This window comes from Sphaerodactylus townsendi, linkage group LG06, assembly GCF_021028975.2.
Source record: "Sphaerodactylus townsendi isolate TG3544 linkage group LG06, MPM_Stown_v2.3, whole genome shotgun sequence".
Lineage (NCBI taxonomy): Eukaryota > Metazoa > Chordata > Lepidosauria > Squamata > Sphaerodactylidae > Sphaerodactylus > Sphaerodactylus townsendi.
This window is the reverse complement of record NC_059430.1, coordinates 87,416,660-87,429,995: the sequence shown is the minus strand read 5'-3', so window position 1 is coordinate 87,429,995 and position 13,336 is coordinate 87,416,660. Positions and strand designations below refer to the sequence as shown.

At 41.8% G+C, this 13,336-nt stretch overlaps 1 protein-coding gene across 1 annotated transcript; it reads left to right on the top strand.

Moving 5' to 3' along the window:
* The first annotated feature begins 1,778 nt into the window (after window positions 1-1,778).
* PSMC2 (proteasome 26S subunit, ATPase 2) lies at window positions 1,779-13,134 on the top strand. Its single transcript, XM_048501025.1, has 12 exons — window positions 1,779-1,937; window positions 2,805-2,842; window positions 5,410-5,491; window positions 6,107-6,206; window positions 7,080-7,211; window positions 8,797-8,869; window positions 9,015-9,110; window positions 10,328-10,492; window positions 10,976-11,063; window positions 12,226-12,428; window positions 12,669-12,765; window positions 12,852-13,134. Exons 1-12 carry the CDS (start codon window positions 1,868-1,870, stop codon window positions 13,007-13,009), a joined length of 1,302 nt encoding a protein of 433 aa, XP_048356982.1. The 5' UTR covers window positions 1,779-1,867; the 3' UTR covers window positions 13,010-13,134.
* Window positions 13,135-13,336: the final 202 nt, after the last annotated feature.

The window sequence follows — 13,336 nt, the reverse complement described above, 5'->3', positions numbered from 1 at the left end:
GGGCACAGGGTGGGTCAGTCTCCTCTTCCGTTTTGCTTTAACGGAGGACTGAATAGCGGCCCACCTGAATGGAATCCAGAATACAAGTCCGCTGGGATCAGTGCCCCCCCCCCCCCCCCCGGGAGCTCTTCGTGGCGTTTGAGGAAACTAATTTAGGCTATCGAAGGCTCAGGCTGAAATCGTTGTTTAAGATTAGCTGAGTTAGTTTGTTGTAGGCAAATAAAACAGACCTCTAGCAACACCTTCGAATCGTTTATTTCAAGGCCCAAGACTACATTTTATGTGGGATACGTTGCCGGGGGTGGGATGTGCTTAATCTCATAAATCTTCAAATCTTTCGAGTGTTGACTGACTACGCTGCCAGTTTTCTGTTTTATTTTGCCATAATAGACAAATCCTTCTGAAAGTGCTTGAAAACAGCTGTCCTAACCCTACCGCACCCCAAAGAGGAAATGGACATAGAACAGCAAAGTTGCAGATGGAAACTGGAGATCTCCCAGATTTACAACTGATCTCCTGCCAACAGAGATCAGTTCCTCTTTGAGAGGGGTGTGTGTATGGAGCCTGGGCATGGCAGGGTTTGACGTGGGGAGCCACTTCAGCAGGGTATAATCCCATAGAGTCCACCCTCCCAGGAGAAAATAGCTGCTTTGGTGTATGGGCTCTATGGCACACCCCAGAGAAGTCCATTCCCAAACTTTACTTTCTCCAAGTTCCACCCCCAGAATCACCGGGTATCTCCCAACCCAAAATTGGCAACTACATCTGAGAAGAGAACCAGTATGAATATATTCAACTTTATCTAATTCCACTTTTCTCATGAAATAAATGTAACTACAACAGATAAAAGCCAAAACATGTTTTATTTATTTAAAATATTTCTGTGCAGCCTTTACACCCAATTCATGACTCAATATCATGTTCCAAATATCTTGCAATGGCACTTGTTTCAGTCATCCAGCAATTTTTATTTCTTCTCAAAGGATTTTGGTGTGGACAAGGGGTTAGTATTGGACTAGGGCACTTTAGTTCAAAAACCTACTCTGCCATGTCTCTGCCGTATAAATGTGGTAGATGACTTTCAGCCAGTCATGTGCTTTTAGCCTGACATACATCACAGGGTCACAACAAGAATGAAATCTAGAAAAGAGAATCTTAGAGGATAAAAATATTCATGACAAATTTCAGATTGTGTGGCATTCCCCTGTACAATAGTGGCCTGTTAAAACTACAAAAGGCATGCTCTTTGGTTTCTCAGAATAGATTGTGGGTGCTGTTTTTAACGTGCTGATTGCTCTATTTCTTGAGTGTTTTCTTTAAAGGTTTACATATTTCCATTTTTATATTAATGCTTTGTAAAAAATTTTTGCTTCAGGTTGAAACAGATTTGGCGGGGGGGGGGGGCAGCTGTTCTCTACAATGGTAATTAGCTCAGGTACACTGCAAACCTGCTCAATTAGACCACAGCATCTCTTGGACGTACAACTCAACATGGTGAGGGAGTTTCTGCATGACAGAGAAGCTGAAAGCACTATTATAAGGAGTTTAGTCTCTGTCGCAAGGACTTCAGGGAAGCTCCTATCATTCCCGCCACAGTTCAGAAGTGGCCTGACAAAGGTTGGGGAACAACAATGTCTATCTTTGTAGGCCAACGGCGACTTTCAGTTACGCTGGCTGGATGATTCCCCCGGTTCCTCATACAACTCCTTCGTCCCACCCCCAAACAGGGAAGTTGGCGCCCACTCTTTACGCAACTTCCTCTCTTGGCGCGGAAGAACGAGTTGCTGTGTAATACCCAATTTGCACATGCGTAGTAGCCGGTGGTCGAGGAAGGTTCGCAACTCCCGGGTTTCTTAGGGGCTTCGTAATGCCGGACTACCTGGGCGCCGATCAGCGCAAAACCAAAGAAGAGGAGAAAGAGGACAAGCCCATCCGCGGTGAGAGCATTGCCTGGGCCCCGCTGAATCGGGTGTCTTCAGGAGGAAGCGGCACCCCCGCGGAGTCCCTTTTTGGGGCGCTGTTGGGGTTCCTCTGCTCATGCGTTGTTTCTAGGCCCGCGGTTCATTCCACCTACCCCACAATGGTGATCTGCGACTTGTGTTTTCTCCCATTTAAACCCGTTGCGTTCAATGGGCCCTTACTCTCAATTCAGGGTTATAGTTATCTCGAAATCTCCTAGTATACCAATTTGTTTTGAACATCGACTTCATAATGTTTGTATAATTTTTTAGAGCATTCGATGTTGTGACCAAAGTGGAATTTTCTTGTTAGTAAACATTTTTAGGTCTGCCACCATAGCATACTGTTTCAGTGTTTTCCATGCTTTCATGAAGGTCATGGGGCTATACTTTACTAGAATATGTTCATGAAGGTGCTTTATAAAGGAAAAGGAACTATGAACTACATCACTGTGCACAGGATGTATTTATTATCTGTTTAGAGCAACCCTTTTGCATTATTTTTTGCTGGTATGTTGCTGATTTTCACTATCATATCTAACAATGTAATTCCAGTTTTGTGTCTTCTGTTTGTTTTAATATTCTGTTTTAGTTTCAGATTTCTGTAATCTGAGTACATTGCTTATTAGACGTCTCATAACATTGCGTAATCTGCATTATGTTTCAGTGATAAAGATGGACTATAAATATAAGTAAAAAGTACTGCATCTTATACAGAGCTGATTTTGTCTAGTAGTTGATGAAAAGTTCTGAGGGATTCTGTTCCTGGGTGGGGGAGGCTTTAATTTTAATCTGTTGAAAAGCAGAAGCCTTAAAGTAATCTGGGTTTGTATCACTTTCTTTCAGCTTTGGATGAAGGCGATATTGCCCTGTTGAAAACCTATGTAAGTATCCTATTCAGTTAAATTCAAGAAGTGTTTACACCGAAGGGTTTGGTAAATATCTATATTGCCCAAAGTGATTTTGCTTAAATCAGTTCCTATGTTTGGTAGCTGCCAGCTTTTCATATTAGTGAAAATTTCAATTAGCAAAAAGCCATTCTCAGATAAAAATTCATCTTGTAAGGTGCAAATGGAATGCTTGAAAACGACACTTTCCAGAAATGGGTCCAAAAGGTGAGGGTGGGTCTTCATGTACAGTGCAGGGCAAGCAGACTGCTGTAATCAGATGTCTAATTTGCAGAATTAAAAAGATGTGAAGAGACTCAAGCCCATAAACTACAAATTCTAAAGGTATGTCCACATATGCACAAGCTGCTACCGATACCTACAAATGAGGTTTTTAAGTTCTGAAGTGATAGTATAGGCCACTCATCTAAACCAGGGGTAGGGAACCTGTGGCTCTCCAGATGTTCAGGAACTACAATTCCCATCAGCCTCTGTCAGCATGGCCAATTGGCCATGCTGGTAGGGGCTGATGGGAATTGTAGTTCCTGAACATCTGGAGAGCTGCAGGTTCCCTACCCCTGATCTAAACCAAGCAAGGACTGAGCAAGGCTGTAGCTTGTGTGTGTTATATGCCTCCAGTCACTTCCAACTGATGAATTATCCAGTTGTTAACAGCCTTGCTCAGGTCTTTCAGACTGAAGGCCATGGCTTCCTCGCTTGAGCTAGCCCAGGGGTAGGGAACCTGCGGCTCTCCAGATGTTCAGGAACTACAATTCCCATCAGCCCCTACCAGCATGGCCAATTGGCCATGCTGACAGAGGCTGATGGGAATTGTAGTTCCTGAACATCTGGAGAGCCGCAGGTTCCCTACCCCTGAGCTAGCCCATCTGCCGTTGGGTCCTTTTCCTGCTTACTTTACCTTTCCCTAGTGTTATCCTCTTTTCAGATGAGTCTTGTCTTATGATGTCTTATGATGTGTTTTTATGTGAACAAAGTACAATAACCTTATTTTAGTCATTTTAGCTTTTAGAGAGAGTTCAGGCTTGATTTGATCTAAAACCAATTTTGCCTTTTGGGTTGTCCATAATATCTATAAAACTCTTCTTCAATTCCATCCTTCAAATGAATACATTTTCGTTATTGTCCAGTTTTCACCACTATCCAGCTTCCACATCCATACACAGTGATTGGGAATACCATAGTATGAATTATCGTGATCTTGATCTTAAGTGGCACTCCCTTCCCTTAATCGTCTTTTCTTGTTTCTTTGTGGCTCCCCTTCCCAGTTTCAGTATACTTCTGATCTTTTGGTTGCAGTCTCCCTTTTGGTTGATGACTGAAGAGTTTCAAATCTTTAACAATGCCAATTTTTTTATTGTCAACCTTGAAAATATATAATTCATTACAGTAGCCATTACTTTTGTCTTCTTGATGCTGATCTGCAATCCTACTTTGGCATTCTGTTCTATAACATTCATCTGTACTTGTTTCAAGGCAGTAGCTTAGTGGTAGTGATAATATGTTTTGCATGCAAAAGGTTACTTAGCATCTCCTATTCAAGTGACTTCGGGTTACTGGGCTGGGAAAATAAATCTGCCTGAGATCTTGAAGAACTGCTTCCAGTTGCAGTAGGAAGTAACAGTTTAGGGCTCTGCAGCTGTTTGCTACTGACGCAGATGCAGTTTGACATGGAAGTGCTTGTGCCTCTTCGACGCGGAGGGCAAACAGAGAGGCCGGCAGGTGTCATGGAGCTCCACAGGACTTGACCTGGAGCTGTGCCAGCCTAAACCTGACCACTGGTGCAGCTGGGGGCCTATTAAGGGTGTTTCCTGGGGTGTAGCCAACCTTAGTCGGCTTCCACCAGCCTTTTGGTCTGAGAATGCCTCTAAGTGTAGGAGTTAGGACTTATGTCAACCAAAAGGGTGGTGTAAGTCCATTTGCTGCAATGGAGGCTTTTCAGACAGATGGGGATTTTCTTCTTTTCTCTGCTTCCCCACGCTGTCTGGATCCCTTCTGGAGCTGGCGTGGCTGAGCAGTAGCGGTTGCCCCCCCTCCCCCCAGCTGCTGCAGCCCTTTGGATTTGGCTGTTAGAGAAGTAGATGGGAAGTTAGAATAATCAGAAAAGAGTGAAACACGGACGAAGTTTTTAATGAGATAAAAGTATTTTCGTAATGGAAAGTGATAGTGTTGAAAAATTGTAAGTACAAACCATGCTTCGATTTCTGCCAGTAGACTAAAACAATCATTCAGGTATTCTCCTATGTATATTTACTTATTGTGTCACCTCATTTGAGCTATTTCCTGATTAAGGTCTCATAACAACCAGTGTTGGGATATTTACTTATTAACATTACTTCCATTAATAGTAAAATTTAGTTGTATATCTTCAGTTATACATGGGCTTTCTCACACTGACTCTTTGTTGATCTCCAATATGAATTTTGAGATAGGTTAGCTCTTTAATTATGAAAAGATGGTTTTGATTATAACTGGATGACGTATTTGCTCACATGTTTTCCATGATTTTCCTGAACCTTGTACCTTTAATTTTTTTATATGACCAGGGTCAGAGCACTTATTCAAGGCAGATCAAACAAGTAGAAGATGACATTCAGCAGCTACTTAAGAAGATCAATGAGCTCACAGGTATGTATTTCCCAGGAATCTATTGGAATCATTTTTCTCTCATGTTACATTTGACTGTACAAATTGTCACATCTCTTGAGGGTGCAATTCTTGAACACAAAAATGCCACTTTCATTAAATTGGGTTCCAGCCACTCCCAGGGAAAAAACTCTGTATCAAAGAGGGGATTTGGACAAGCTGTCCAGGATTGGGGGGGTCGGGGAGTTTCTGATCAAAACAAGAGGGGGAAATAGGGGGAAATGGAGAAGGAAACTGTGCAGAAGCAAAGCCTCATAAAGCACTTGGAATATCGGTGTAGAAATTGAGAGAAATGAACTCAATGACCAACTATAACCAAGTCACCATTGCTCATCGCCCAGGTAGCTGTCAGTTTGGATTCTTAGAGAAGGCATAACGAAAATCATCATTATTAGCAAAAGGTGGCTGACTTTCTGTTTCCATGTATTTCCCTCTGAAATAGTGTTTCTGCAGGATCTGAAAGTCTGTCATGGAGAATATAATGAGTGTTACAAAGAAGTTGTCTTTTTTTTCCTGCAAAGCATACCTGAGCTATATAACATTGACCTGAGTGTCACTATTGCTACTACATTATTTTTTCCCCTCCTGTCCTTGCAGGCATTAAGGAGTCGGACACGGGGTTGGCTCCCCCTGCCCTCTGGGATCTGGCAGCAGATAAGCAAACCCTGCAAAGTGAGCAACCTCTGCAAGTGGCCAGGTAGGCAGGCATTTCGGCCTGTTAGCTGCAGGTGCACAGCTGTTCAGTTGCACATTTAGTGGCTTGTAGTCCAAGTGGAAGGGCAGCTTCCAGCATAACAAGGTGTTTCAGGATGACCATCATGGCTAAAATCTTCACACAGATTTTTGCCTCAGAAATTACTTCCCTGTCTGTCAATTCCGTGTATGTTTCATCCTGCCATAGTTGAGATCCTTAGAAAATTGACATGCAGCTCACCAGTCTGAAGTGATGCAGATATTAAGACCAAAGTATTTGTGACCTTGATCAATAAAATTTACACTTCAAATACTTAAGGTTCAAATAATTATACTTCAAATAATTAAGGTTTCATGATAGGGCTGATGTCATAGGTTAAGAGGCAGAATTACTGTATAAGGGAGTAATTTGCATTAGTTGCTTAGGCAACAGTAGTAGAAATTGAGTAATCAGTGTGAGTGTGAATAATGCCCAGCTGAGTCATTATTTTACAAAATGTATAAAACGGATGTTCTCAATGGCATCCTTGTAGAAGGAACAAAGCTGCAGGGTAAGAGATCAATTCAGGAGTTGACTTTTATTAGGGGTGAAGTCCTTCATACACTTGATTCTTTGTGCCTTAAACAGATATTTTTACATGCATTTTGTGTTTTTTTCTACTGTTCTACAGTTATAACCCAACTTAATTAATTTGTGTTATTAGGGATCTTTGCCATTTGATGCAGAACGTTACATCATCCAATATGCTTGCTGAATTTTGTAATCCACACTGATTTAAAACTTTTCTATCATATTGGTAATCAGTCTTGAAACTCACTGAGAAAGGAAGATTATAAATTAATATGACAGTAATGCTGATTCTTTTCTTCTGGCTAGGTGTACCAAAATAATTAATGCAGATTCTGAAGACCCAAAGTATATTATCAATGTTAAGCAATTTGCCAAATTTGTGGTGGATCTCAGTGATCAGGTGGCCCCTACAGACATTGAAGAGGGAATGAGAGTTGGGTGAGTGGATAGAAACAATTTCTCATTAAATGCTGGATCAATAACTGAGGACTGAAGTTGCAGAAAATACTTTTAATTTTACTTTTGTCACCATACTGCTCCAGAGGAAAGTTGCCTGGATTTTTACAAGAAAGCATATAGTGAATATGAGCATATAGCAGCTCATACCATTAATAAAATGCAGTGTGTTAGAAAAAAAATCAAAGATTGTACAAGGCAAGGAATAAAACAGCTCCTCAGTCTAATTATCAACATGTGACCAATAATCACTTTCAAAATAAAATAGTCTTCTCCTACCTTCTAAAAGCCAACATGGAGGAAGACTGTTGAATACAGATCCCTGGAGCAAGGATTTTTAGAATTAGGGTTTCTCCATCTAAGACTGTCAATGTAGTCTTTTTGCAATGCACTGTTCTTTAATGGGAGGAGTGCTCAAAAGAAAGCCTCTTCCGGAGATATTGAAATGCACAACAAAGGGGTATGAAGGATCAGGGGTTCTTCTGGATTCTTCATGGGGTTCTTCTGGATCATGGCCAATGCTGGCAGGGGCTGATGGGAATTGTAGTCCATAAACATCTGGAGAGCCGCAGGTTGCAGACCCCTGTTCTGGATGAACAGCCGTCAGTGTATGTATGCTTTAAAGGTCAAACCAGCAGCTTTGCCCAGATGGGTAAGCAGTGTAAACCTTTTGGGGTTGCATGATCCCTGTGGCTGCTTTGTCTTTGCCAACTGACATTTTTATTGCAAGCATGGTGAGCACAGAGTACTAGGTTATAAAACGAACACTAGTTAACTAGATCAGTACGCAGTGGCCATTAGAATGGATTGTTAAGGAGAATAAGTCAGAAATCAGGGTGTGGACTTCATCTGGAGTAATGCCCATCCAGCTGAACAGTATGAAGGTGGCAAGGGCTAATAACCAACTGTGAACTGGTACTAAATGTTTATAATGGGAGAAGAGGCATAATGGCCTTAGAAAGAAGGGGTATATGAGGAGGGAAATGGATAAGACACCCATTTAATTCTGTGTCTTTTAATACATTGCTGTGCAGTAGGGCTGTGACTATTTTTAAATTTATTTTTTGAATTCGGGCTTAAAAGACCTAGACATTTAAAAAACTGAAAAAAGTCAAACATCTATATCGGTATGGGGTTTTTTCCAACTTTTTAAAATCATTCAAAGTTTTCCAGGTCTGTTAAACCTGATTCAAATCCCAAGTTTCTGAAGTCCACATGGATGTTATAGGCAGCAAGTCAGAGCTGAACTCAGAGCTCAGCCAAGTCCAGCATTTGACTCTTGGTCATTTCCAAAGTCCATGTGGGCTTTTGGGAGGTGGTAAAACAGAGCTGTATGCTGAGCCTGGCCAGGCCAAGGCCAGCATTCATCTCTCTGCTGCCTTTGAGCCTATGTAGACTACGGTGGCAGACAGCAGTGTAAGGGAGGTGGAGAGGGATTCCCCCATCTTTAAGATCTAACTGAAAGGTTAGATCTTATTTCATTCCCCCTGTATCTCATAAGCATTATTTTTTCAAGGTTTGGTAGGGCATTGAAATTTTTTACAGCGTTTCAATCAATTTTTCACAGCGTCGACAGAAACAAATACCAGATCCATATTCCTCTTCCTCCAAAGATTGACCCAACTGTTACTATGATGCAGGTGAGGACCATTTCTATGATGCAGGTTTTTTCACTTTTGTAATTTAACATCTTCATTGTAACTTCTAATATTCTTCCATAGTACTGGTAAAACTTTCCATAGCAAAGATTAAAAGGCTTTGTGTACATATCTCTTTATTATGCAGGTAGAGGAAAAACCTGATGTCACTTACAGCGATGTTGGGGGCTGCAAAGAACAAATTGAGAAACTTAGAGAGGTGGTAGAAACACCCTTGCTTCATGTAAGTATCAAATGGTTTCTCCCTCCTCATATATAGGCTGTTACAGTTCCTTGTAGATAGCAGAGGAATGTAAAGCCATTCCAGAAGTAACATTCTTTCTGGAAAGACTTACAGCCCCATCCAAAAGGGGTGTGTGTGTGTGTGGTTCTTTGGAGCTGGTGCAAATTCTCATTGGTGCATATGGCCATCCTGCTGGCACATTTGGCAGCATGGTGGGCAACCTGGGAGGCAGGCGGGCACTGCAGACCTCCTTGGCATCCAACCTTGGAGGGTGACTGGTACTCCCCCCTGCGTTCATGTCTGAGTGGGCGCCTGAGCAGGGGAGACGGAACGGGGTGTTCCTAAGGAGAGGAGCCAATGACATTAGCCTGCTCCCAACCGGACTTTCAGGCTGCCAGTGCTGTAGCCAGCACTGAGGACTTTTGCCATCCAATAGGGTAGGGTAAGTCCACCCAGTCCCATGGCTTATAGCTGTCAGGGAATGTTTGTTGCTGTTCTCATCTCCCGCACCGGCTGAAAGCCCTCTGGAGGCTGAATGGCAGAATGGCATCCTGCTTCCTCAGGCTCTGGATGGGTTTGTTTGTGGAGGACATAAGAATTGCTGTGTGAATTCAGAAAAAACATAGAAGTCCAGTAGCATCTTGAAGACATTTATTTTGGTTTCAGCTTTTGCTACTCCAGCAATTCTTCTTCTACAGTAGTGGGCATGCCCATATAGGTGGTGTGTGAAAGAGACAGTTTCCCCCTATTATTGCTCTCTAGTAATGCGTTATAAAATATACCACATTTTCTCAAAAGGAAGACGGCCATTCCCTTTTGGATAGTATATCTTGGGGAAAAACCCTAGTTTTGCATTTAAGTGAGTATTGTACTGCCACTGACTAAATCTGAAGGAAGGTAAGATTAGCTGTTCCAAGAAGGGAGCAGTCTTGTGCAACTCTCTCTACTCGTGTTGTTGGGTTGGGGTTTGGCACTTGGATGAGTACTTTCTGGTTCCATCAGATCTGTCTCACCCTTTGAGTTTCCTCTCAGGTTGTTCTCTTCCTCCATAAACGATAGTTGATGGGTTTGTCACAGAGCTGTTGATCTAATATGTTTCAGGCTCCTGTGGGGTATGTTGTTGGTCTTACTGCTAGAATAGGGACTGATCCTTGTGGCCTGATGTCTTTAAATCAACTTTGAACAACCTGCTGCTCTCTTTTTTGTTCCCGCTGCAGCCAGAACGTTTTGTCAATCTTGGGATTGAGCCCCCCAAAGGAGTGCTTCTCTTTGGTCCTCCTGGGACAGGCAAAACCCTTTGTGCTCGTGCTGTTGCTAACCGGACTGATGCCTGTTTCATCCGTGTGATTGGATCTGAGCTTGTGCAAAAATATGTGGGAGAGGTAATTAAACGGGGAGCAAGTTTCAGGATGGGGGAGATGACATGTCTTAACAAGAACAGCCTAAACTGTACTTTGCTGTGTCTACTGAATGTCTGTTTGTGTTGTATTTACATGCAGCTAATTGCATAAAAATGAGGTTTGTGTTTTTGATTTGGGTCCTCTTTGTGAAACTGCTCTTCTGTAATACAGTTGAAACTTGGGTTTGTTGGCCCGTTTTCTTGTTCTATGGCAGTCCTGTTTGGATTTAGAACCTTATGTTTTCGTGACTGTGTGTGTGGTGTAATAAGCTGTCAGCACAATTTGGTAGTGACTTCTGACATGGGCTGAATGCAACTAGAATGATTTCATAAGAATTTGTGTATTTGAGCTCTTGAGAATGATAGAAATACTTGGAAATCTTCAGTGTTTGCTTTTACAATCTAACTTCCATGACACTTAGCTTATAGTAAAATAAACTGGTATCCCTCTCTCTGTATATAACAGGGTGCTCGAATGGTTCGGGAGTTATTTGAAATGGCCAGGACAAAAAAGGCTTGCCTGATCTTCTTTGATGAAATTGATGCCATTGGAGGTTTGTATCCACATATGTATAGTGCTTGTTCAAAATCTAATGCAGTATTAAATGCCAGTGTCCCATTTTTTTCATAAAACAGCGAAAGCCATAGTGTTATCCTCTTTCTTCCCCATGTATCATTATTCTGGAATATTTCTCTCCCACCCCCCTGTTCACTTAAAGGCTGTATCCACATAGGTTATTTGCTCCAGATTCAGTTCTGTAAGGAAGTTGGCCTTTTCTTGCTTTCTCATAGCATTGTATTGCATTCATGCACCTTCCAGGGTTTCCAAAACTTTTCTCTGATCTTTCCCATACCTGCTTTGCTACAAAGTTTTGAAAAAGACCACAGCAAACCCTGGATGGCTGCTGTGCATTTGGGAAAGCTTGGGTTTTTTCCAGTCCTGTGGATAGAACCACCATTTCCCTCCCTTTGATGTGTGTGTGTGGGGTGTGTGTGTGTTGTAAATTGGCAATTAAAAAGTGTTACAACAATCTCTATCAGGTTTTTTGAATTCAAGTTTTTAAAAAGTTGTCTCTGGTTCTTTCCATGGTGAAAATACAAGATGAAAAGTAATAAAAGTGGCTAAAGACTTATCCTCACTCTCAAGAAGGGTACTAGCAGTGCCAGCACAATATAGGGTACCAAGTTATTCAGATGCTGTCAGTAGGTAATTAAAAAGATTTGCTTCCAAACACAAGTAAGCAGTGTTTTAATTTATACTAGTTTCAGTGGATAGCTATGTTGGTCTTTAGTAGAACAGTTAGATTTCTGTTCAGTAGAACCTTAGAGACCAACAAGAATTTCATGTAATTAAGAATTTATTTGGACTCCCCTGAGTTTCTGCATGTAAAAATCCATTCTGAGGGACAGTCCTATATGAGATGCTCCCCACCCAGGTAAAATTTGTGTGATGGGGCAGAGAGCCACACAAATAAATGTGGGGAGCAAGTTGTCTCTTGGGCTCAGCAATGCCAGCGTGGCATGTTCAGGGAACAAGGAACTTGTGACTGATGTTCTCTAACAACACAGCTTCCTAATGGTACTTTGAGTTTTCCTTTTGCCATCAGTAGACAACATTGGTCATCACCTGCCTTTGATGAACGTGGCTTGGAATTGCATCTTGCCAAATAGCTTCTCTTTTTCAGTGACACTTAACATTTTGCACCCTTTTCTTAGGAGCTCGTTTTGATGATGGGGCTGGAGGAGACAATGAAGTCCAGCGCACCATGCTAGAATTAATAAACCAGCTGGACGGCTTTGATCCTAGAGGCAACATTAAAGTTCTAATGGCGACCAACAGACCCGACACCTTAGACCCGGCACTGATGAGGCCTGGTAGGCTGGACAGGAAGATTGAGTTTAGTCTACCTGATCTGGAGGTTAGAACAGTTTTACTTTTGTACTAAGCAATGTTCCTTTTTATTAGAACTGAACTGAAAATAACTCTGTAGGGGCTCCCTAAGAATTGCAAACAAACAAAAAACCCCCACAAGAATTTGATTAATAGGAAGCCGGGTGCAAGCCTTCTGACTTTTATCAGAAATTCTCTTCAGGAGATCTGTTTGCAAAGCAATTCACTGTATTCTTCAGCTCCTAACTGTAATCTGAATCTCTTTTAGGGACGAACTCACATATTCAAGATACACGCTCGCTCAATGAGTGTTGAAAGAGACATACGTTTTGAGTTGCTGGCACGACTGTGTCCGAATAGCACTGGTAAGCATAGCCTACATTTTACTTTGTTTTGTGCTGGGGAGATTGCTCAGAGTTGCCACGAAATCCACTTCCCTTTCCTTTAAAAGGTGCTGAAATCCGGAGTGTCTGCACAGAGGCAGGTATGTTCGCTATCAGGGCACGAAGAAAAATTGCCACTGAAAAAGACTTCTTGGAGGCTGTGAACAAAGTCATTAAGTCGTATGCCAAGTTCAGCGCCACCCCTCGCTACATGACTTACAACTAATCTTGGCCAACTCCAAAGGTCTTTTCAAATTGTTATCCTCTCACAAGGTAATACCCTAAGTAATTTGATGTGTATGTGATATAACCTAGGTGAGTGTATAGAAATAAATGGAACATTCCAAGCTACAGAGTGTAAGTTATTTACTAATTCAGTTTTTTTGTTGTAGTCAGTAAAAGATGGTAATTGAGCTCTGTGTCCTTAATGTTAAATTCCAGGGGTTTGTGTACTTAACTCCTTCCCACTTCTCTGGTTGAAAGTGTTTGGCAGAATATGATAATCTTACTTGCTTCTTTTATGGCAAGAAATAAGCAGAGATGGTTTGCAATT

Excerpts from the sequence above, each read along its gene's own strand:
- PSMC2 (XM_048501025.1), top strand. The coding sequence starts at position 1,868 with ATGCCGGACTACCTGGGCGCCGATCAGCGCAAAACCAAAGAAGAGGAG. Across the intron at positions 1,938-2,804 it reads AGAGGACAAGCCCATCCGCG|CTTTGGATGAAGGCGATATT; the intron begins GTGAGAGCATTG and ends ACTTTCTTTCAG. Across the intron at positions 11,064-12,225 it reads TGAAATTGATGCCATTGGAG|GAGCTCGTTTTGATGATGGG; the intron begins GTTTGTATCCAC and ends CCCTTTTCTTAG.